Source organism: Camelus ferus, chromosome 5, assembly GCF_009834535.1.
Source record: "Camelus ferus isolate YT-003-E chromosome 5, BCGSAC_Cfer_1.0, whole genome shotgun sequence".
In the NCBI taxonomy this organism is placed as follows: domain Eukaryota; kingdom Metazoa; phylum Chordata; class Mammalia; order Artiodactyla; family Camelidae; genus Camelus; species Camelus ferus.
The window spans coordinates 5,466,478-5,488,430 of NC_045700.1; the positions used below are offsets into that span (position 1 = coordinate 5,466,478).

General features: G+C 61.6%; 1 protein-coding gene across 1 annotated transcript in view; it reads right to left on the minus strand.

Annotated features, from left to right (window-relative positions):
* HS6ST1 (heparan sulfate 6-O-sulfotransferase 1) overlaps nucleotides 1–21,812 on the minus strand; it is a 40,000-nt gene extending 18,188 nt beyond the window's left edge. The window contains exon 1 of the mRNA XM_032479243.1: nucleotides 20,973–21,812. Coding sequence (XP_032335134.1) covers nucleotides 20,973–21,499 — 527 coding nt within the window. The 5' untranslated portion in view covers nucleotides 21,500–21,812. The remainder of the gene's footprint in view (nucleotides 1–20,972) is intronic.
* Between the last annotated feature and the right edge of the window lie 141 nt (nucleotides 21,813–21,953).

The following is a 21,953-nucleotide window of genomic DNA, read 5'->3' on the forward strand; positions in this document are numbered from 1 at the left end:
ATTCAAAACAGTAGTTAAAAATCTCCCTACAAGTTTTCAAGTAGTAAGGAAGGCCTGCAGCCTGCTCTCACACAGTTCTTCCAAAAAAGCAGCAAAACAAAATGCAACAAAAAAGGGCCACACACACGGACACATATATAGACACACACACGGACACGCCAAGGACAAGAGCCAGCACGCACGCAAGGGGACGTGTGTCCAAATGACAGCACGCTAACGATCGGTGTGTCCAGGTGAAGGGGCTAAGGTTCTACTGCTATTTCAACCACTATGTAGGTCTGCCATTTTTCAAAATAAAAAGTGGGAGGAACCAATTCCTACAAAGAAAACCTCTACCAAATTGTAAAGAACAGACTATCCAACTTTATGCAAACTCTTCTATTAACATTAAAGAAATGTATGCCCGTCCCACCCCTAACTCATTTCACGAGGTCAACATAACCCTAGTATCAAAATCAGACAAACATATGAGAGGAAAGAAAAATTACAGCCCTTTTCATTCTCAACAGAGAGGTAAAAAATTGAGAACAAATATCTTATCAAATCAAACGCCAGTATATGACACTACGAGCAAGTCAGGGTATCCCAGGTACACGAGGACGGTCTCACAGGAGAAGGTCCATATACGAGATTCGTCACATCAACAGGTCACCGATGTCAACAGATGCATAAGGAGTACTTGCTAAAATTTAATTATTCATGATTAAAAGATAAAGTATCCAAAAGAACCTAGAACCTTCCTCGTAGGGAAGAGTCGATGCATTTCCTCCAAGACAAGGAACAGGGCAGAGATGCTTGCTCTCAGCTCTCGCGCTAAAATGACAAGGAGTCTGTCTGTCCACCTGTCTGCTGAGCGCCTGTGTGCAGGCCCAGGGCTGAGGATTCACCTGCAGAACCCTGGCTGTGGGAGGGAGCTGCTTTGCACACCCAGTGCCTGTTGCTGGGGCCTGGAGCGCCCACAGTTAAAGGACAGGGGGTCCCAGAGGTTTGGGGGCGCCACGCACCCTAATGAGCAGTGGCCTCACCAGGCTGCATCCTCCCTGCGCTGAGCCTCCTGGGGCTGGGGCCTCAGGCAGGGAGGGCTCCAGGCCCCAAATGAGCTCAGCAGATGCGTCAGCCAGTGCCCGCTTCCGAGTGAGCTCAGTGGAAGGGCCTCCGGCGTGTGATCCGGGGTCTCCGGAGGCCAAAATGTGGGGCCTCTCCAAGCCCGCTTCTTGTTTCCTGGCACCAGCCCTAGCTGCCTGACATCAGCCGGCCTGTCTCCGTCTGCATCTGCGGGAGGTACAGGTGTGCTCAGGAAGCGGAGGTGGTGCCAGGATCCTGAGGCCTCTGGACAGACCCTGAGGGATGGTCCCCGCCAGGACAATTTCCAGCAGCCCTGCTGGGCCCTGAGCGCAGAGGCCCTGGGGCTGCTCACATTGCATGTGACATGGCCGAGGGGCCCAGCGGTGCGATTCCTCTGAGCACACACCTCCCCATCGATGGTTCTCGGCCCTCCCTTCCCTCCATCCAACTCCCTCCCTGCTCAGGATCAGCCAAACATACACACTTCCCTGGGCCCACCCGGGCGAAGTCCCACCATGCTGCCCGACCCCTGGGTGGCCGTGGGGAAGATGGTCTGGCCCAGAAGGAGGCCCCTGCATGCCCAGCAGAGGGGCCTGGGCCTGTCTGGGGGTGGAGGGTGCCACCTTGGGGAGGCAGCGGGGGCAGCAGTGAGCGGGAAGGACTGGAGGGAGAGCTGGGGCAGGAGGCCACTGGGCCGGGGCCTGGCAAGCCCCAGGCCCTTGCACCGTCACGGGGACCAGCCTGGGGGAAAGGGGTGAGACCTGAGAGGGGCTGTCCCCAGCTGCCCAGGCCCGTCCTTCCGCAGAGTCCAAACCAGGTGGGATACCGGCCTGGACGGGCTCCTGGCCCCTCCAGCACCACACACTCAGGCCTGGAGCTCGAGGCAGGGACACCCAGGCCACATGTGGACAAGGAAGCAGGGGGCCCAAGCCCAGGTCATCCTGGACACACACACCCCAGGATCCAGCATGTACTAAAGGAGACAGAGTGTTCGGCTCCTAGGAGCTCAGGGACCTGCTTCCCAGGAGAGCAGGCAGGAAGGCCCAGCAGCAGGGGTCCCGCGCCTGGTGACGGGGGAGGGCAGGGGAGGATGCCAGAGGGTCTGGGTCTAGTGTCCTGTCCTCAGGGAGGGCTGACAGTCTGCCTGGGAACCCCTGGGTATGGGTTGGGGAAGGTACTACGTGAACAGGCCAGAGCTCCCTGGGCCATGGGCACTGAGCAGAGGCTGGGCTGTCCTGCAGGGGATAAGCTGGCCCTCGGGTGGGGACACTGGTGCCCGAAGCAGCCAGAGCCGCATCTGAGGAAGTGAGTGGGGACCCAGGCTCAGGGCCTCTGAGGGCTGCAGGCCAGGGCACGTGGTGTGACTCACTGGGCGCCCAGCGGGGCTCAGGGGCAGATGGGGTACAGTCAGCTGACAGGCTCCTACTGGAAAAGGAGGCCTGACTCACAGGAGATCATGGAAAAGAAGGCCGGGCAAGGGAGGCCCTGCCTGGTCGCACTGGCGCCTCTGGGTACCAGAGCACTTTTCCTGAGGCAGTGGACACGCACCCAGCACCGCACCAACAGGCTGCCCACCCTCCTGCTGCGGCAGCAGATGGAACCCAGAACCTGGGGCCTCCCTCGGGCTCAGAGACAGATCATAACCAGTGTGTGAGAGCCAGGGAGGGATAGAGGGAGCCTAGGCCCAGAGATCAGGGCCCCGGGGCCCTGACTGGAGAACCAACCCCTCCAGGCAAGTGCAGGGGGCTGCAGTCCAGGGGGCTGCAGCCCAGGGTTATCCAACCCCCTTCATCTCCTTCCCCTAGATGCACGGTCATGCCAACAGTCCTACCTGGATATGCATCGCTCCAAGCTCCCCAAGCGGTCCATGGCCTGTCTGTGGGGCTCCCGGTAGGCCTTGCCAGCCGGGAGCCCGGGGTGGAGGGGGGTCTATGAAGAGCCACTCAATGCTGCTGGCCCTCCACCTGGCACAGCTGACCCTGGGCCCACCCCAGCCTGGGTCCTGGCACCCAGGCCCATGTCTGGGGTTCTTTGTGCGGCCACAGGCCCCTCTGCTGTGCAGGGCCTGAAGGTCTCTGTCTCAGGGGCTCTGGGGAGCGACTCCCCTCTCAGCAACCCTCCAAGCTGCGCTCTCCTGCCCTGACGGCCAAGCCTTCCGTGTGTGCAGCGGGGCCCCCACACCGGCCAGGACCCTCAGTCCACACTGCACACCGGCCTCCTTGGCAAGGAGCGCTGGTCCCCACCCCAACCCCGTCCTGTTCCAGGGACCCCCCCCCTTTCCCCCGGGACCCTCCCCGCCTTGGCCCACCTCTCAACCTTGTCACACAATACAGGGCTGTTTTCCTCTCCTGACCTGTCTCTCACTGGCCTGGCCCATCTACCCAGGTCCCCAGGGCCAGTGCGAGGCCTGGAGAGACGGAGGACTCAGAGAACAACTAAGGCTCTGAGGTTGGGAATGAAACTGACCCGGGAGCACAACATTCACTCCCTAAAGCCCAGACCAAAGGCAGTCGGTGGTGGTCACCCTCATCCACCTAGCCAGCGTCCCGCTGGCACAGAGTGGGGAGGCGGGGAGGGTGGCTTCCAGACTTCCCAGAAACCACAGTTCCTCCCACCCTTAGTGAGAAGGGGTCTCTGAGCTGAAGCAGCAACAGCAAACCATAGGCCCCAAAGGACCTGGGGATGGGCTCCCTGCTGGCTGAGGCCACAGCCTCAGGGTGGGTGCAGCGTGCGTGGAGAAGCAGGTTGGGCCTGGGTGTGGACGGCACCACTGGGGCCCAGAAGAGGAGGGCGCTTCAAGGTGGGGTGTGTGTGCATTGTGCAGCAGGACAGAGACCCCGCTGCACGGCCTCCTGTACCCACACCCTCAGTACCCTATGGCCAACCTCGCCTGGGGCCCTGGGGTGGGGGTGGGGAGCCACGAGGCAGGGGCCTCACAACTGGGGACACACACATGTCCAAACCTTCTCACAAGGAAGAATGAAAACGTGGCCCAAACTGTCTGGAGGGTTCGCCCAGGGACTGGGGTCTCCAGCCCTCCAGTGTGCTGCCTGGTCCTTCCTGCCAGACAAGAAGGCCTCCCCCTGCACGTCCAGGGCCTCGGCCCCTGAGCAATGGCCTTGGAGGCAAAGACTCCCGCACTGTCCCTGATGTGACAACAATCTTGGTGGGAAACAGGAAGTAAATGTGAAGGCAACAGGCCCCCCAGTGGCACCAGCCGGGCCCCAACATCCTGCTGGTCGCCCAGATCCCTGCGCCCAGGGGAGGAGTCCCAAGCCTGCTAAGGCCCAAGACCCGGGACCCCCCACAGCCATCGGTGACCCTGTGGAAAGGTCTGTCATGAGCCCAGGGTCCCCGAGGCCACCAGAGGTTGGCGCAGGCTCCCAGCACCCTCAGCCTGGCCAGCATGGGCCCCCAGGGACAGACTGGCAGAGAGGACACTGGGGGGCCTGGCACGTGTGGCCTCAGGCCACTGGGGAAGAAGGCAGTCACCCTGAGCATAGACCCACCAGACCCACGGGGGCCGAGGAATTACCGACCAACCTGGGAGGTGGGAAGCCTTAGGAATTTGAGTGCCATACAGGGGAGGGGTCTGTGGCCAGTTAGTCCCCCAATTAGCCTCAGACCACGGAATGACTATGCTGAACAGGGCAGAAGCTGAACTGGCCATGCTGGGATTCCCAGGGTCACGGGCCCACATTGAGGCCACTGCAGGGACAAGTATGCCATGCAGCTGCCAAGTCTCAGCTCAGCTCCAGGACAGTGGACTGGAGCCTCTTGGGTGGGGAACACCCACTCCTGCACCCACCCAGCCCCTCTGCTGGACACCCGCCCCAAACTCCACGAAGTGCTGTCCTGCACCCTGGACTCCCCCAACGCCTGGACCCACCAAGTCCGAACTTGGCCTTGCCAGTCTCTTCCTGAGACCCCCAGAAACCCCCACCCCAGCCTTCCTGCATTGCCTTCTAGACCATCCTGCCCTGGGCCATGACAAGTCACCAAGCAGATAATGAGACATGTTGGGAAAGACGTGGAGAAACCTTATGCATTCCTGACAGTAAACTAAAACAGGACGGTGATTGCTTAAAACAATTAAACATGTAACTGCCACCTGATTCAGCAAACCCACGTTCAGACACACACCAAAGGAACGGAGAGTAGAGATTGGATAGGTATTCGCGTGTCCATTCAGAAACACTGCTGACAGTTAACAGGAAGTGAAAGCAACTCAAGCGCCTGTAGAAAAATAAACGAAAAAAGCAAAACGCGGTCTATACATACAATAGCGTGTTATTCGCCCTTAAAAAGCACAGAAACCCTCGACACCTGCTACGACATGGATGAACCTTGAGAACTGTATGCTCGGTGAAATAAACCAGTCACGAAAGGACAAATGCTGTGGGATTCCACTTCTGTGAGGTTCCTGCAGGAGTCAAACTGACAGAGACAGAAAGGAGAACGGTGGCTGTCGTGGTCTGGGGGAGGGGGACAGGGAGCTACTTAATGGGTCAGAGTTTTAGTTGGAAAAGTTTTGGAGATGGCTGGTGGTGCTGGGTGCACAAGGTGAATGTACTGAACGCCACCAAACTGTATGATCAAAAATGGTTAAAATGGTAACTCTTACGTATATATTACCACACACACACACACACACACACACACACAAAGGCTCTCCTATGATGGAGCGTCTGTGACCAGCCCGGAGCTGGGCAAGTGAAACACAGCAGGGGTGGCCCTTCTCTGGGTACATCTACTCCGACAGGGTCGACAGGGTGGACAGGGTGACAGATGGAGCCCGCCCAGGGTGGGATACTTCCTCTGCTCTCTAGGGGACCACAGAGAAAATAAAGAGTGTGACCTGGCCGAGAACCCCACTTCTGTTTTTGGCTGGACAGAGCAGGGCTGGTAAGCACCTGCCTCCCCTGTGGGGACAGGGTACACAGCCCCTGTACCCTGTACTCCATGGTGCTGGTGACCTGAACCCACCCCGAGAGGTGGGGCTCTGCTTCTCCCTGTCCTCCCAGCAGACGGGGACTCCCAGAGGCCAGCCAGCAGAGAGGTCAAGAGACCTCAACCACCCTATGAAGCCCAGGGTGATGGGGAAACGACTGGTGGCCCTTTGAGAGCTCCCTGGTCTCAGACTTGTGACAGTAGGGTGGACTGAAGAGATAGTGGGCAGTGTCCTCCCCTCTGGGGCTCAAACTGGAGACCAGGCCAGGCCACGTGTGGCCTCTCCCCGGCAGCTATGGCCTGTTGGTGCTTATCCTGGGGGGTGGGCATGGGGGGGTGGGGACCCAGTGGTTGTCAGTTCAACAGTGCCAGTTGGGCTTGAGCCAGGCTTGTCTCTGAAAGTCACGACCTACTCTGCGTCAGGTCCTCAGCAGAGAGCTGGGACCCACAGGCGGGTCACGGAGGCCTGAGTCTGTCCTGAGGGCCCCTGCTGCTGGTGGGCAGAGGCCAGCAGGACCTTCACCCTCTCCAGCCCTGCAAACACTGCCCATCTGGCAGGCAGGGGTCTGGGGGCTTGGGCAGAGGGCTGCACCCCAGCTCGGGGCCGGGGGTCCTGTGGGCCCTTCTTGCCCACACCCTGCACCCAGGTTCCCCTGCCGGGGCAGCATGGGACGTCAGGCCCTGGCTGGGGCCCCGGAGAAGTGGCGTCCATGGAGGGGCCTGCGTGTGACTGGTGTGTGTGTGTGGTGTGATGTGTGTACCTCGGGGGACTGTGTCTCTCTGGGGGTCCCACGTATGTGGGTGCCTGGGGTGTCTCCTTAGAGGTGCTGAGCCCGTGGGGCTGTCTTTGGGCTTCCAGCTCAGCATGTGAGCAGCTCCCGTGGCTGGAGGTCTACAGCCCCTCCCGCAGGCCCGTTCCCAGAGCCCCTCCCACCACAAGCAAGGGCTTCCAGGCCCCTCTCGGTCCAGCGGCCAGTTTGTAATTAATCTCCTTAGGGAGGCCTGACGGACAACTCAGGAGGGAGGACAGCAGGGGCTGGCCACCTTGAGTGACAGCCTGGTGCGTGCGGAGCACTGGGGATACCTCGAGACCGGGGCCGGCACCCCGCCTACAGTCACCTTTGCCCTCAGCTCAGCAGTGCTCCCAGGAGCCCCCAGTCATCCATGAGGCCACCCCAAGGATGAGCCTGAGGTGGACACGGCTGAGCCAGCATCTCCCCTCCAAAACTGCAGCCCCTCACCCCAGCTGAGCCTTCTTCCCGTGGGAGAGCTGCTGCCAGGTTCCGGGTGTGTGAGGACAGCCAGGGTGCCAGACCCAGGGAGCGCCTCAAGGCCATCAGCTGGGGTCCCCTTCCCAGGAGGGTGGCAGGGAGCCCCAGGGTCCAGCTGTCCCAGGAGTCTGGTCTTTCATCGCTGTGGTGGCCGCCTGGCCCTTAGTGCGGGCAGGGGGCTGAGGGCTCGGCTCCAGGCTGCACCCTCAACCCCCACCCCCGGAGTCTGCAAAGACAGCGAATTTTCCATGTATGCACATTTCCGTCCCATCCGGGCCTGCTCTGAAGGGGCAGGGTCGGGGTGGGGGGTGGCCCAGCCACAGAGTGGAAAAATCTCTTAGCTCTTAAAGGGCACCAGCGGGAAGGGGTTTCCAACAGGAGGAAACGTCCCAAGCACCCACCCCTCGTGAGGAGGAAGGGGGTTCCTGTTCCAGGATGTTTCTGAGTCACTGCCGGCCCCACAGCGCAAGCTGCTGCCGGGAGTGTGTACGTGTGCCAGGGTGTGTGTGACCGAATGCAGCCTGGGGTCTGCCCTGGGATGCCCCCCACCTCCCACCTTGCCCTCTCCCTGGGGAGGGGGCCAGCGTCCCCGAGGAAGTCCAGCCCCAGCCCGAGGTTCAAGTGTGCAAGTTTAAGACCCACGGCCCCTCCAGAGTCTGCTCCCCCCGGGGGTCTCCCGACACCTGTGGAAACCACAGCTGGGTGTCCTTGGGGCCCAGATGGCCCGCGCCTCCCCAGCCAGAACCACCCAGAGGTCCCAGCTGGGCCTGAGGCTGAGCGGTGAAGGGCCAGGCCTTCCACGGGCCCACCATCCTCTCCCTGCATGAAGCCAAGGCCCAGTCCATCAGAAAACACCCCTGTCTGACCCATGAAGCCAATCCTGTCCCCAGGAACGCCTGCCTGACCCCCGGCCACCCACAGTGTGGCCGCAGCACGGAGGCGGTCAGCCAGGCCCTGGGCCCTGGGCTGCTGCAGACGGCCTCGGACAGAGGATGCCATCCCGCCCCACAACTCCCCGGCCACCTCCTGAGCCAGAGCACATACCACTGTTTTGAGGAGAAAGAACTGAAGGTAAATATTTAAAAAAACAGTTTTCTGCCCTAGCACTAAATTTTCCACAACCCTGAGCTTTCTTTTTGCCGTACATGGGGCCGACTGGGCTGGCTCTGGGCGACCTCCGACCCTGCCCGCGATGCCGGCTGCATCCCTGCGATGCCCTTCCCTTCGTAAGTCACTGCTCCTGGGGCAGGACAGGCAGCCCACCCGGAGCATCGCCCCCTCCCTGAGGACTGGCTCCAGAAGGACACTGGCCCAGTGCTGCAGCCAGGGGTGTGGGTGGGACAGCCGGGCCCCAGGACGCTGGCTCGTGTCTGCTGCCTGGGCCGTGTGACCCTTGGCAGGTCCCCTGACCTCTCTGTGTCTCTGCTTCCCCATCGGTAACAGGAGGACGGTGGAGCCACCTAACAGCGCACCTGGGACAGTGCCTGCCAGCCAGGGCCAAGAGCCCAGAGGCCGGCAGAGTGAGTGGGGGTCCAGGGTGCACCCAGACTGGGCAGAGCAAAATGTGTGTCACCAGGGACCCTGACCTGATGTCCGCTGGAGAAAACCAGAGTGTGGCCTGGTCACTAAACAGCAGAGTCCACACCCGAGGGGTCACTGCTCACACTGAACCCTGTGAACTGGGGGCCACCAGTGCAACCCAAGGGAGGTGCTGGAAGCCAAGACCTGGGGGCCCTCCCACATCTGGGCAGCCCTGGCAGGGAGGGCCGGGGGCCAGGATCCCACACCAGCACCCTTCTGCACAGAGTGAGGGCTCAGTCAGGGGCTGAACAAATTTAAAATAACTCAAAGGCCAGTCAAGGCTGGGGTTTTCAGTGCCTCCTCAGCAGGCAGCAGCTGCTGGCCCACAAGGGTCAGGACCCTGTGCTGGTGGGCTGTGTGGCTGGCCAGGGCTTAGAGCTGGTGTGGGCTGGGGGAGGCCGGTGACCAAGGGTCACACACTATCAGGCCACCACCCTCAGGCTCTGCGGTAACCCACAGACCCTCTGAAAGTCTTTGTCTCTGGAAATGACCCGAAACAGCTCACATGATGTGCTGGCTGCCCAGGGGCACTGTTCTGCAGGAGGCACCGCCACTCCTGCCCGCCACCCCAGCTCTGACCCACCACGAGGGCTGTGCTAAGTCAGCCCTACCTGCAGCTCCGGGACCACCCCTCCATGCCCGCCACCACCTGGCTGCCTGGTAGGGACTGAAAGGACTTGCTCAGCCTTGCTGGGCCAGCCTGGCCCTCCACCCCAACCACATGGGGCCCCTCAGCCCCTGGGGAGCTGTGCCACTCTCAACTGCTCTGAGCCCAGAGAGGGTCTCCTGGGAAGTGTCAGCCCTGAGGACGGGGCCTGTGGTGTGAGGGCCCGTGTGTGTGGGCCATCAGCCTCTATTTCTCAAGCGCTCTGTGGGGCTGATGGGCAACATGGGGGCCCCGCAAGGCGAGAGGGGCCCGAGCTGTGGAGTGGGCCAGATGAAGGCCGGCCAGGCCGCCGGGGACCCCCACGCAGTCTGGGCCCCATGAAGAGTCCTGCCTGGCACCTGCTGGGCCCCCTTTTGACCCAGTGCCCGAGGATGGGGGTCTGCTCCCGCGCCGGCTGGGCCCCACACCAGTTCCGTCGCCTGCCTCTGACCCACTTGGCTGAAACCTGACCGCCTCTGACTTGATAAGAACAGTCTTTTCCGCTGGGCACGTCGCCAGCCCAGCTTCCAGGAAAGCAAAGCAACAAACTTCTTCCAGTCCTGGGCTTCCTGACAGCCGGCGCCGGATGGTCTTAAAGCAGGACCTGGGAGGCCCTGAATTTGTGCAGGGTTCGGATGGTGGGCCAACAGGCAGCCTGCTGTCTGGACGTGCCCAAGCAGGATAAGGTGCCCAGACCTGCTTGTCTGCCGACCTGCTCGCCAAGGGCATGAAGGAGGGAGGTCCTGCACCCGAGCTGCAGCCTCTCCTTCAGGACAGAGGCCAGGGGCTGCGGGGGCCTGGGGGCAGAGCACCATGGTCAGGGTGTGAGGCTGGACTGGTGAGGCCTGGCCCCCCAGACAGGTGGGAACTGTGCTCTCGTGCTGCAGCCCACCTGCTCCCCAGCTTTGTGCCTTCCTGGGTGGGGCCCCTCCCCAAGGTGACATGAGAAACCTCCAAACTCCTGGGAGACCTTCTCTGCCTTCCCTGGTCCCACCTGCCTCGAGGCACATCAGACCAAGCAGCCTGGCTGTTTCCAACAGGCGGCCATTCATCCAGCTGGGCCCCCAGGAGGGTGGGTCAGCGGTCACTCGGGGCCTCCTCCCAGAATCCCTGTACCGCCTTAGGCTGCTGAGAATTAGCCACATCACCCTCTACCGCAGGAGGCAGGGTGGCAAGCTTGAACCAGACGCCCAGGTGATGCCTGGCTCTCCCCTCCCAGGGGACCCTGTCTGCCCCTTGTCGCTGGGGAGGGCTTAACAGGAAACCCTGGAGCCGCAGGCTGGAGTGTGAACTCCAGCCCTGCCACGTGTGACCTTGGATGACAAGTTATTTAGTCTCTCGGAGCCTCAGTTTCGTCACCTGCAAAGCAGGGCCATAGCAGTCAGGTGTAAAGGAAGACCCCAGCTCACCCTGCCTCAGTACGGTGCACAACCTGTAAGCAGGGTGCATGGAAAAGCGCCTTCCCCAAGCCCTTCCCTCCCTGGCTGTGGTCTGGCTGGAGGACTTCCTCCTGCTGCAGTAGGTTTTCTCGAGACAGTGAACTTGGGCCAGGATTCAGAGTAAACCCTGGCCTCACTGCTCCCTGATGATGCAAACACAAAACCCCGATGTTTGCAGGTCCTCGTTTTCCAAGGACACCAGTGCTCCAGGGAAGTAAATATTTACAAGTGAGCCTTTAAAGCCTGTAACTCAGAGAGGAGATGCTCATCCACTGCCCACGTGTGCCTGTGTTTTCTCCTGGGGGCCCTGGGGCGGCAGAAGCTGTCTCACTCTCAGATGGATGGTGAATTAAGGGCCACTCCTCCCAGACCAGTTGAGGAAGGTGGTCAAGAAGCAAATGCTGCAGATATGGGCCAGGGCCAAGTGGGGCTGGGGGTGGGGACGGGCTGCATTCCAAGACTGCCCTGCCCCCACGCTCCTTTCCAGGAGAAAGCTCTGTCCACAGAGGACCATACAGGGGTGAGTCCTTGGGGTGTGGCTGCAGCCGGGGGATTGGACATCGGGGTGGAGATACAGGAAGTGGCCTCTGGCTCCTAGGCCAGGCTTGGGGGGCAACAAGGGCAGGCCTTGCTCTGGGGAAGCCTCGCCCAAATTTCCATCAGGAGGGGAAGGAGGAGCCCATGACCCTAGAGTGGTGGGCTACAGGCTCTAGTTTTGGCTTCAGGAGCCTTTCAACCCAGTCTCACAGGGACTCCAATAAACCAGGGCTAATGGCGTGAGACACCACAGGAGGTTCTGCCTGCTTGTTCGGCTTTTCTGGACTTGGTGGACGCGTGTGGCTGCTGCCCTGGGGGCTGCAGAGGACCCCCGCCGAAGGCCCTGGGTGTGTCCCTGCTGCAGCGAGGGTGGTTGGCCGGTCGGCCGTCTGTCTACCCACTCAGCCTCCTGGGTTTCTGGCTGATCCCCCACAGGGGGTCCAAGAGGAGTCAGAGGTCAGCAGGCACAGTCCCCTCCACCCTCTGTGCGTGCTCCCGGTGCCGTCAGCTGGAGGGCAGGGACGTGCCCGGCCCCTACCTGTGCAGGCGCCGGTAAACCAAACGCCCAGAGCCACACACAGTGAAAGGACAACCAAGAGGGCGTGCCCAGCAAGCACATCACACACACGACTTCGGACCAGGATACACACAGACGACAAGCCTCCTCTCAGGAGACGTGAACAGGCAAGCAGCCGGGAGGAAACCTCAGTGGCCGGAACCACAGAATGGGATGCCTGTCTCCCTCATCACAGGAAACGTGCTAAGACCACAGCGGACCATCTCTCGGGTGCTGGCTTGGCAGAAATGACACCACCTGGCAGGCCAAATGGTGGGGAGCCTCGGGCGTGGCTGGATGGGGGGTTGGCCAGTGGAGCCCATCCGGAGGGCGCTGGCCACGTCCAGCAGGGCTGTGGATGGACATCCTGGGGAGGGCAGGCCAGCCCTGTCGCTGTCACCTGGTCTGTGAAATGCGCCTCGCGTCTGCTCACAGAACAAAGCCCAGCAAGAGGGAAGACGTGTCTAGACAAACGGCGTGAAACCCAGCAACGGATGAATTAAACATGCGTGTCATGGACCAACTCGGATAAATCTCGACAGCCAGGCTGCGTGAAGACAGCCAAGGTGCAGAAGGTCAAGTACAGTCTGATGCAGGTCCTAGAAAGTGCATAGCACCCGACGGCGCCTGTGTGCTGTTTAAGGGCTACACGTGTCTGCAGTGGAAGTGTAAAAGAGGGTGGGGGAGACATGAGACCAGACAGTGGTGATGGGGAGGGACAGAGGCTATCACCTCGTAAACACTCCACTCCATTCACCTGCGGGTGGGTGACTGCAGCCCAGAGCCAGGGCAGACGGGACCCCTGGAGGGGAGAGGAGTAAGGCTGTGGGACCTACCTGGCATTTCTGCCCCCCCTCCCCGAGTTTCTCCTGGCTGTGTCTCAGAGGCACAGGCAGGCAAGCTGCTGCCGACACACACCAGACACCAGGACCAACACGCACTGTCCTTCCGCGCTGGCTGGGATCACAGGGCCCCTGGATCTGGGCTGCCAGCCAGGCCGGCAGGGGCTTCCCGGACATCCAGGGAGGGAATACCGCAAAGTCCTTTTGTCAAGTGGGCTCAGGCAGGAAAGGGCAGGGGGTCCCTGATGCCACAGCCCAGGGTGGGCAGGAGACCCCAGTGACCAAAGCACAGCACATCCCAGGTCATCATGTTGGAAGGCCAGTGACAGTTGGGGGACATACCAGAAAACTCCCTAGACTTCAGCTGCTGTCAGGGAAGTGCCCTACGGGCCCCTGACCTGATCAACTCAGAGCAGGGACAGGAATTGAACTCCTAGCTGATGCTGAAGGGCTCTTCCCTGTCCCCAGAGGGGATGCCTTGTCGCCCCCCAGAACCAGGCATAATTCTAAGCACTGACCTCTGAGGCAAACACTGTCAGTGTGCCCATTTTACAGATGGGAAAAAGGCAGAGAAATCACAGAGCTTGCTGGTGGCAGAACCAGGATCCCCACCCTTGCTCAGCTGCCACCCCTGGAACAGACTCGGGGTCCCCTGGCTCTGAGGTGGGGCCTGGCTGCCTGCTGCTCCTGCTCCCTCCTCTGCTTTGGGCTGTCTTCTCCCAGACCCACTTCCCCTCTCCTGGGCTGCCCGCGGACAACCTCTGTCTTTTCTCGTCTTGGGGGGGCAAAGAGAAGCTTCTGGAGCTGACTACGCACTGAGTCCTCCCACAAAGCAGGTCAGGAGAATGAGGCTCAGAGAGTTCCCAGTGTGTTCAGATGGGGAGCAGGCCCAGGGCTGGAACCCAGACTGGCCTGACTCGAGGGTTTAAATGTCCACTCCTGCGCGCCGGGGAGACTGCAACCTCTGAGGAGGGTCCTGCCTGCAGGGACTGGGGTCCCTCAAGGCCAATGACGCCCTTCAACTCTACAGCTTCATAAACAATCAGCTCCAGAGTTTTTATTTCTCTAGTTACCATCTTTCTAGGCAACTGTTGATCTGCTCTGACTCTTATCCCGTGCTGGGCCATGTTCACAGGCGGCCCAGTGTTCTCCCCCAAAGCCCCAGGCCCCATCCCCTTCCCTCGTGTGGGGTTGTGGGAAGCTGCGGACAGCGCACTGCACAGATGAGGACCGGCGCCCCTTCCCACATCGCAGAATTCTGAGGAGTTCCGTGTGGACACGGCTCCAATAAGACGTGGACACAATCTGGGTCTAGAAAGACCATAAGATCAGAGAAAGTCATGGGTAAGAGGCCCCTGGTTCCTCTACAGAACCCAATGACAAGCTCCATGTCCCCATTTTAGAGATGGGAAACTGAGGCTCAGGGAGCGGTTCCTCTGTGTCCCGAAGACCCACTGGCCCCAGACCCAAGGTGAGAGAGGCTGCCCAGGGGCTCCCCGCTCCTCCTCTGGCTCCCAGCTGGGCCTGCCATGGCCTTGTGGACCTCAGGTGTGTCAGTCCCTGCCCTGCAGGTGGACCTTCACAAGCCGAGGCTCCAGGCCCACAGCCGGGGTGGGGGCTCTGCGCATCCCCAGCAAATCCCCAGCATCCACAGGACTGGCAGGGAGCCCGGCCGAGGCAGTCAGTGGCGGGGGAGAGCAGGGCTGCCCTGGCTGGTTTCTGCTGCCCCGGCAAGGAAAATGGCCCCAGGCCCACACCAAGGCTGGGGCAGGATGTGTGCGGTCTCCAGCAGCTGGAAGGCCTCTCCCTTGACCCACCCCGCGACCCTGTCGCCCTCCAACAGCGTCCACCCTGGGGCAGGCAATCTGGGAGCAGCAGTTTAACTCTCTGGGGTGTGGGTACGCCTGTGCAACGCTTTTTCAAAATAACCAGCCCTGTAGGCGGGGGACTTGGGACAATGCCATACCCGGAAGGGGACGTTTTACCCAGGGAAGAACAGAGGGCCACAAGTACCATAGCCAGGCAGTGACAGGCCTGCCAACGAGGGCAGACTGGACACCAATGCCTGGGCCTCTGGGAGCGCCCTCTTCCATGCACACTGCCTGCCTGTCCCCATGGCCCTCTTCTGTTACCATCTGTCCCAGCAACTGGCCGCGGGTCGCAGATGATGAAGTAACTGTGGTTCCTGCCCAAACTCCCACTGGTCCTGCAAAACCTTGCGCAGAGGTGCCTCCTCCCAGCCCCTCGGGCGCTGCAGGTCATACCTTCCGCGGCCATCACTCACAGGCCTGCCTATTTTTGTGACTGGGACAGCATCTCACTCCCGGGGCCCCTGCCACGCTTACGACCTTTTTTCTGCATAACACCCGCCCCCCACCCAAAACAAACAGACAGCAAAAACGGAACAGAAAGAGAAAGAGCCAACTGAGTTCCCTGGAAGAGGCGAGAACAAGAGTCCCCGCACACGCGGCTGCCACCTGCAAGTGCTGGAAGCGAGGCCAGGATGTGGGCGCAGGAAGAGGCTGGGCATCCATGGCTGTAAGTCGCTGCGGGGCAGACGGGCTCAGAACCCACCTGGGCGGGAGGGCCTGCGCCCCCTCCCGCATACCAGCTGAACCACGTCCTGGCCTGAATCCCACCACCCCTCCGGCAGGGCCAGGTGGCGGGGCTGGTGGCTGCAGGCCCAGGACCACCTGAGAAGGACCCAGTCACCAAGGAGGACCCCATGCGCTGTGGCGGGTCTCAGCTGCCAGCAGCACGGCGCCGCCAGAACTGGGAGGACGTGGCCTGGTTCTTGTCTCACTACCGTATTGGTGCTGGCCACCAGATGTTCCCCAGTAAACCGAGGAAGCTGCCCATGTCTGCCCAGGGCTGCGGAAACTGGGGCTCTACCGCTGGCTGGGCGGACCCGATGGCAGCTGTGCTCATCAGATCAGTCTTCCCAGCTGGGGGCGCTGGGGTGAGGGCAGGGCACTCAGGCCTGGGGACAGACAGGCGTCGGAATGCCACCTCCATACCTTTTCTGGGCCTTGACTCTCTTGTGAGGAAGGTGGGGACAGTCGTCACATGCTTGCTTGGGGTAGGGGGATGTGAGGGGACAGGATGACCCATTCCAAGTTCCTGCTGACTGCTCAGGGGACAAGAGCCAGCCTCCTGTCTGCACCTCCTCCTCCCTGCACCCTGGCCCCCCTGGGACTCAGGCCCCCATCTCCCCTCTCCTTCAGACCCCGGATGGCAGATCAGCACCCTACTCCGGGCAGCCTGGCATTTCAGTCTCTGTGACCAGACGGGCAGGCATCTGGGGTGACTGGGCCCAGCCCTCCACAAAGTGATGCCCCCACCAAGGGTGTACTTGTCAGGTGGGACTTTTCAATTAAAAACCACAGATAGATGCAGTTTGCTCCCTTAAGAAAGTAAACTCTGTCAACACAGGATGATATTTAGCACCGAGACGGGCACTCTAGTACCACATGTGGTGACAAAGTCAGGTGCAGGCTTTCTGAAAAGGAATTTGACATCTCTACTGACAGCACACCAACATTCAGACCATCAACTCAGAAGTTCCACCCCTGGGGACTTCAAACGAGATCGGGGCTATGCAAAATACTTAGACACAAGGATGTCCAGTGCAGCACGACTTACAGGAGCCAGAGATGGGACACCTGCACCTTCAACAACAGAGAACCAACTCCAGGGCACCCAGGGGTGAGTTGCCTGCAGCCACTAGGTTATGAAGTTTTCAATGAGATGGAATAACATCTGGAGAGAATTTACATTGTGGTTCCAGTTATAATGAAAAGAAAAGGTATGCACGGAAAATACAGCGACTTTCCTTCTGTCTTCTTAATTTCCTCCCAATTATCTACTGTAATCACTACTTTAAAACAGTAACAAAAGGGGGTGGAATGTGAAAGAAAAAGACTCAGGGCCCCTTCAGGATGACAAAGCCAGGCCCCCACTGGCCACCTGCCACTCTCCAAGGGCAGCAGCCAAACCCCTCGGTCCTTCTACTGAGAAAGAAACCCCAACTGACTCCACAAAGGCCAGGGGCGCTCGTGGCCCCTGGGCTCCGGGGCTGGGGGCTGGGGGCAGACAGGCCCCAGCACTGAGTCCAGCTCACGTGGCAATGCCTCCAGTTTTACAAGAAAGCCCTGGTCTTGCAAATCCTGCAGTATTTAAAGGCACGAGTCGCGGGGCACGATCATTTCACAACCAGGGTACCATTTAAAATGATCACCGGTAAGTCACTTGAAAGTTTGTCTTCTCATGCATTTGCTTAAAAAGGTTTTTTTTTTTTTTAATTTCTTTTTTTTGAAGAAAATCTAACTGTGCACTTTTTGACCTTACATTCCCTTCATCTCAACCCATGCATGACTGGGTGGTTCAGGCCATGGTGACATGCCAACCAGGTCCCTCAGGTGACCAGGCCCCGCTCTCTTGTCCCTGTCACGTGCTCGTGGGTAACACCTGCCCCACTGCAGGCAAGTGAGGTTTTGTCCCTTGATTGCACGTAAGAAAGTGATCGTGAAGGCAAGGTGCAAATAGTCCAGTGCCTTAGAAATGCTCCAATCAAACCTGGCTGGGCCCACCAAGGAGCCTCCGAGGTTCTCTGGGACTGGCACTGGCCTCCAGGCTAACTCTTTGAACCTGACTCAGCAGAGGATGCTTCGGGGAACGGTGGGCAGAGTGCAGCTCCTGGAGAGGCTGCGGGACCAGGAGGTGAACGTTCTCGTTGGTGCCTAATTTGGCAGCACCCACTCGGCCTCTGGCCAGTGCTGACATGTTGCAGACTGGCCAGGATGGCAGATGGAGAGTAGCCAAGGGCACCTAAGGCCACAGGGCACTGCCAGGGAAGGCTTCCTGGAGGAAGGGACAGCAGAGCTGAGGCTGAAGGGAGAGGAACAGTGAGCAGAGCAGCGGCAGGAGAGGAGGGTGCGCCGGGTGGAGGGTGGCTCGGGCTCAGCTGCCAGCACCAGCAGCTTTCTGAAACCAGAGAGGACTCTGGGATGGCGGGGGAGGGTGTGTGACCAGAGCAAGGCTGCAGGACCGAGCAGGCACACAGCAGTGACGAGCTAGGACTCCTTCCTCCTGCAAGGAAGCTCAGCCTCTGCTGGGTCACCTCAAGGATGCTGGCAGCCCCTGAGGGGCCCCACTGCAGAGAAGACCCCATGAAGGTAGCCCAAATAAAGTCTGTATGATTTTGAGGACGTTTCCAGGGCAACCCAGGCAAGACTCTGAACGTGTCCCCTCTTCTGTCTTCCTCAGGCCAACAGGAAGAGGCAGGAGGGACATTCTGGCCTGAGGTGACATGGAGCATGGGGTGCTGAGAACCAACCACAGTGGCCCTTGGTAGCAGTGGGCCTCCTGCCTGCAGCCCGTGGACAGCCACCCCTCTGAGGCCTGTCCTTCCTGGGGGCCTCACAAGCACCCCTGGCTGATGCCAGCAGGTGTGGACACAGGACCACAGAGGGACATGCCAACGCTCAGCGGGCACACCTGTTCTCTCTTCCCAGTCAGGAAGCACTAAGCAGATGCTCGGAATTCCAAACCAGCCAGGCGGTGAAAACCCGTCCATCTCCACTTGTCACCTCGACGCATGCCCAGCTCAGAGCCACCTGGGCTGACGCCGCGTGATGAGGAGGCGCGGGAGCCGTGAAAACCTCACTTCCCCGCACTGCACCGCCAGGCCCACCTCCCGCAGGCCCCTGATGCTGCAGACACTGGCACCAGGAACCAGGAGAGGCTGGGTGGAGAGATTCTAGAAGCAAAGCTCACAGCGGGAGGCACTCGTCCAACCTCCACAAGGCGCTTGGCCCTGGGGAGCCAGACAGGAGGAGGAAAGGACTCTCGCCTGGGCCCGGTTCCGAGTGCCCTGTCCCCGCTCAGTTCACCAGCTAGGTGGTCACTCCCACACCTCAGGGCCATGGGGGGGACGGGAGGGAGGGTGAGGGTGACACGTGAGGCTCCCCAAACCAGGCACCAGCCAGCACCAGGCATCCCATGGAGGCTGTGCACTGCCACTACCCTGCCGGGTGCTGTCCCCAGGCAGATGGGAGAGCTGCCTCCTGATCCCCCAGCACCCCAGCCCAGCCCAGGGGAGGGGAGCACTCAGCAGGTGACTTGTAAAGGCACAAAGCCAAGACTGCCCCAGCCTCTCCAAAAAGCTCATTAAAAAAGCAACCTATCCAGCGCTTGGACCAGAAACAAAGGGAGAGGTGGGTGACACTGACGGACAGCATGGCTCCATCATCTGCCTGGTGGCACAGCCCCCTCCCCCGAGCAGAGCAGCCGGCAGAGGGCGGGCCTCCTGAGGACCCTGGAGACCCCTCCTCCACTGCTGCCCGCTGCTGAGCTCAGCAACTCTCAGGCCAGGCCCAGGTGGCAGCCCACTGTGGCAGGAGGCAGCTGCCGGCTGACCAGCTGTGTCTTCCATCCCTGCTACACATGCCCACCTGGAGGAGGGGGCACCGGGGCCTCCCTCCTGCAGCACCTGGGGATCCCCTCTACTTCCCTACATCCTGCAGGCAGAGAGGTGCCCACCTGGGCCTATGTGGGTTGGTCAGCACCCAGTTCCAGGAACCAATAGCTCTGATGAGCACAAGGATGGATGAGCAGGTGACTGCAAATGCACAAGCCCAGCTCATTCCAGCACAGAGTGGCTAGACCTCAGGAAGCAGGGGCATGGGGGGGTGGGGCGACACCCCCCCCAGATGTGTGAGGCAGCTGTGTGAGGCAGACCCAGGCCTGGTAGGAGACAATGCTTCAAGGGCCCTGAGCAGGCCAACTGGCAACCGATGTAGCCTTAAGGGACCTAGAACATCACCTCTCAGGCTGGTAGCTGCTGTTGGTGGGGGGAGGGGAGCAGCCAAAGGAAAGTGGGACGACTCCTCTACTTCCACTACTTGAGGGCCTGAATTTCCCCATACTCTGGGAAAGAGCACAGGAGAAGGACTGAAGGGCTGAGCAGAGAGAGCTCGGAGCAGGCCAGGTCCCCAACCTTCACCCCCCAAACGCACCGAGACCCTGCACCATCGATGCAAGAGCGCTGACAAACAGGGCTACCTGGCTCACACAAGCTCCTCCATGCCCACCCTGTGGGTGAACGTAGTCTTCGGGCAAATACGGAAGATACACAAAAGACAGGGAAGAAAGACCCCCCTCCTGACCCATCCCAGCCCAGACAGTCTGCGGAGGAGGCCTCACAGGGCACCAGTACCAACAGGAGAAAAAGCATCCCAACTTTAACCGCTGGAAACTCAGCCGTGGGTGGCGGGGTGTTCTGGCTACAAAGTCGCTTCCCAGGAGAGCTGTGACCCCACAGATCAGCCCTGCGCTGCCAACCTCCACAGAAATGGGGTCCCCAGGGAAGGCATCTGGCGACAGAGGTGCCCCCGGCCAGCTCGGCTCCCCGGCACCCGCCGCTGGCCCGCTTCTGGTCCCCGTTCACAGCCAGCTCGCAGGAGCCGGCAGCCCGGCCTCCTTCCCGGCCCGGCCCCAGGTGACACCCGGGCCTTTGTTCTACCTGCACACACTCGGGCAAGGCAGAGCCAACCCCCTTCCCCGGCAGCTCCTCCCCATTCCTCTCCAGGCAGGCTGGCGGGTCGGGGGGTGGGTGGCTCACAAGTACAGGGGAAAATCCACTTCACCTCCCTCGCTTCTGCTTTGGGCTGGAAAGCGGCGCTCGAAAGCGAAGACTCCAGGTGCGCTACACACGCAAAGAAACCTGCCTTCCTGCCCGACGACACAGGCCAGCCTGGACCCACAACTGGGGCACGGCAGGAGACCGCCCGCGGGCAGGGGGCGGTTATCGCGGGCAGCCCAGGTGCTGTGCAGCCCGGCGGCGGCTGCTGGGGCAGAGGAAAGAGGCGTCGAGGAGGAGGGAAGATGGGATGGGAGGGCAGCAGACGAACTGGGGGCCTCGGGCGCCCTGACATCAGGAGGGGATCCAGAAGGGTGGCGGCGAGCAGGGACCCTTCAGAGGGCAGGGAAGGTAGGGCGGGCCCAGGAAAGCCCTGCAGGGGCCTGGACCGGGGGAGCGGCCGCGAGCCGGCACCCCGCCGCCCCGGCCCGACGGCGGGTGCTCACCTGGGCGTGCGCAGCGCGGCAGGATCGCGGCGGTCTAGCACGCCAGGCACGCAGTTGGTGAGCTCGGTCCAGTCGGCGTGCAGCCCGCAGCTCCAGCCCGTGGAGAATCGGGAGAAAAGCCAGGTCTCGCGGCGGTTGGGCCGGTAGCAGGTGCACTTTTTCTGGCCGGGCCGGCAGTCGCAGGGCACCTCGAGGCGCACGTTCTGCACGAGGTGGCGGCCGAAGGTGGTGCCGCCCGTCTTCTGGATGTGCAGGAAGACGATCACGTCGTCGCCCTTCATGTCGAAGCGCAGCGAGCGCTCCAGCTCGCGCACCGGGAAGTAGTACTTCTTCTCGTAGTGCGGGTCGGGCGTGGGGAAGAGGTCCAGGTCGTCGGGCGGCGCGCGGCCGCCGGGCGCGCCCAGGCTCAGCCCCGGGCCCGCGTACTGGTAAAGGATGAGCATGAAGCACGCCGAGCCCGCCACCACCAGCACGAACTTGCTGGCGCGCTCAACCATGGTCCTGCCGCCGGCGCGCCGCCGCCGCATGTGTCACCATCGCCGGCGGCCCGGGCGCGGGGCGCAGGGCCTGGAGGGCGGGGGGCGCGGGCGCAGCTGCCTCCGCCGCCCGCGCTCCGGCCCGGCCCGGCCCGGCTACTCGGCGCCCAGGCCGCCCGCTGCGGCGCGGGCCTCGGCCCTGCGCGGCGCCATGGCAGCTCTCCGCCCGGCCCCGGCTCTGCAGCCCGTCCCCGGCCCGGCTCGGCTCTGGCTCGGCTCTGGCTCGTCTCCGGCCCGGCTCCGGCCCGCGCCCCCTGCGGCCCCGCGCCCGCCGTTCCGCTCCGCGCCGCGCCGAGAACGCTCTGCGCCGCCCCGCGCGCCGCCGCGTCTCCGCAGTCCGCCGCCGCCCCGCCCCGGCCCGCCCCCGGCCCGCCCCCGCCGCGCCTCTTGCTGTCGCCGCCCGCGCCGATCCTCGGCCCCGCCCCCGGAGCCGCGGGGCTGCAGG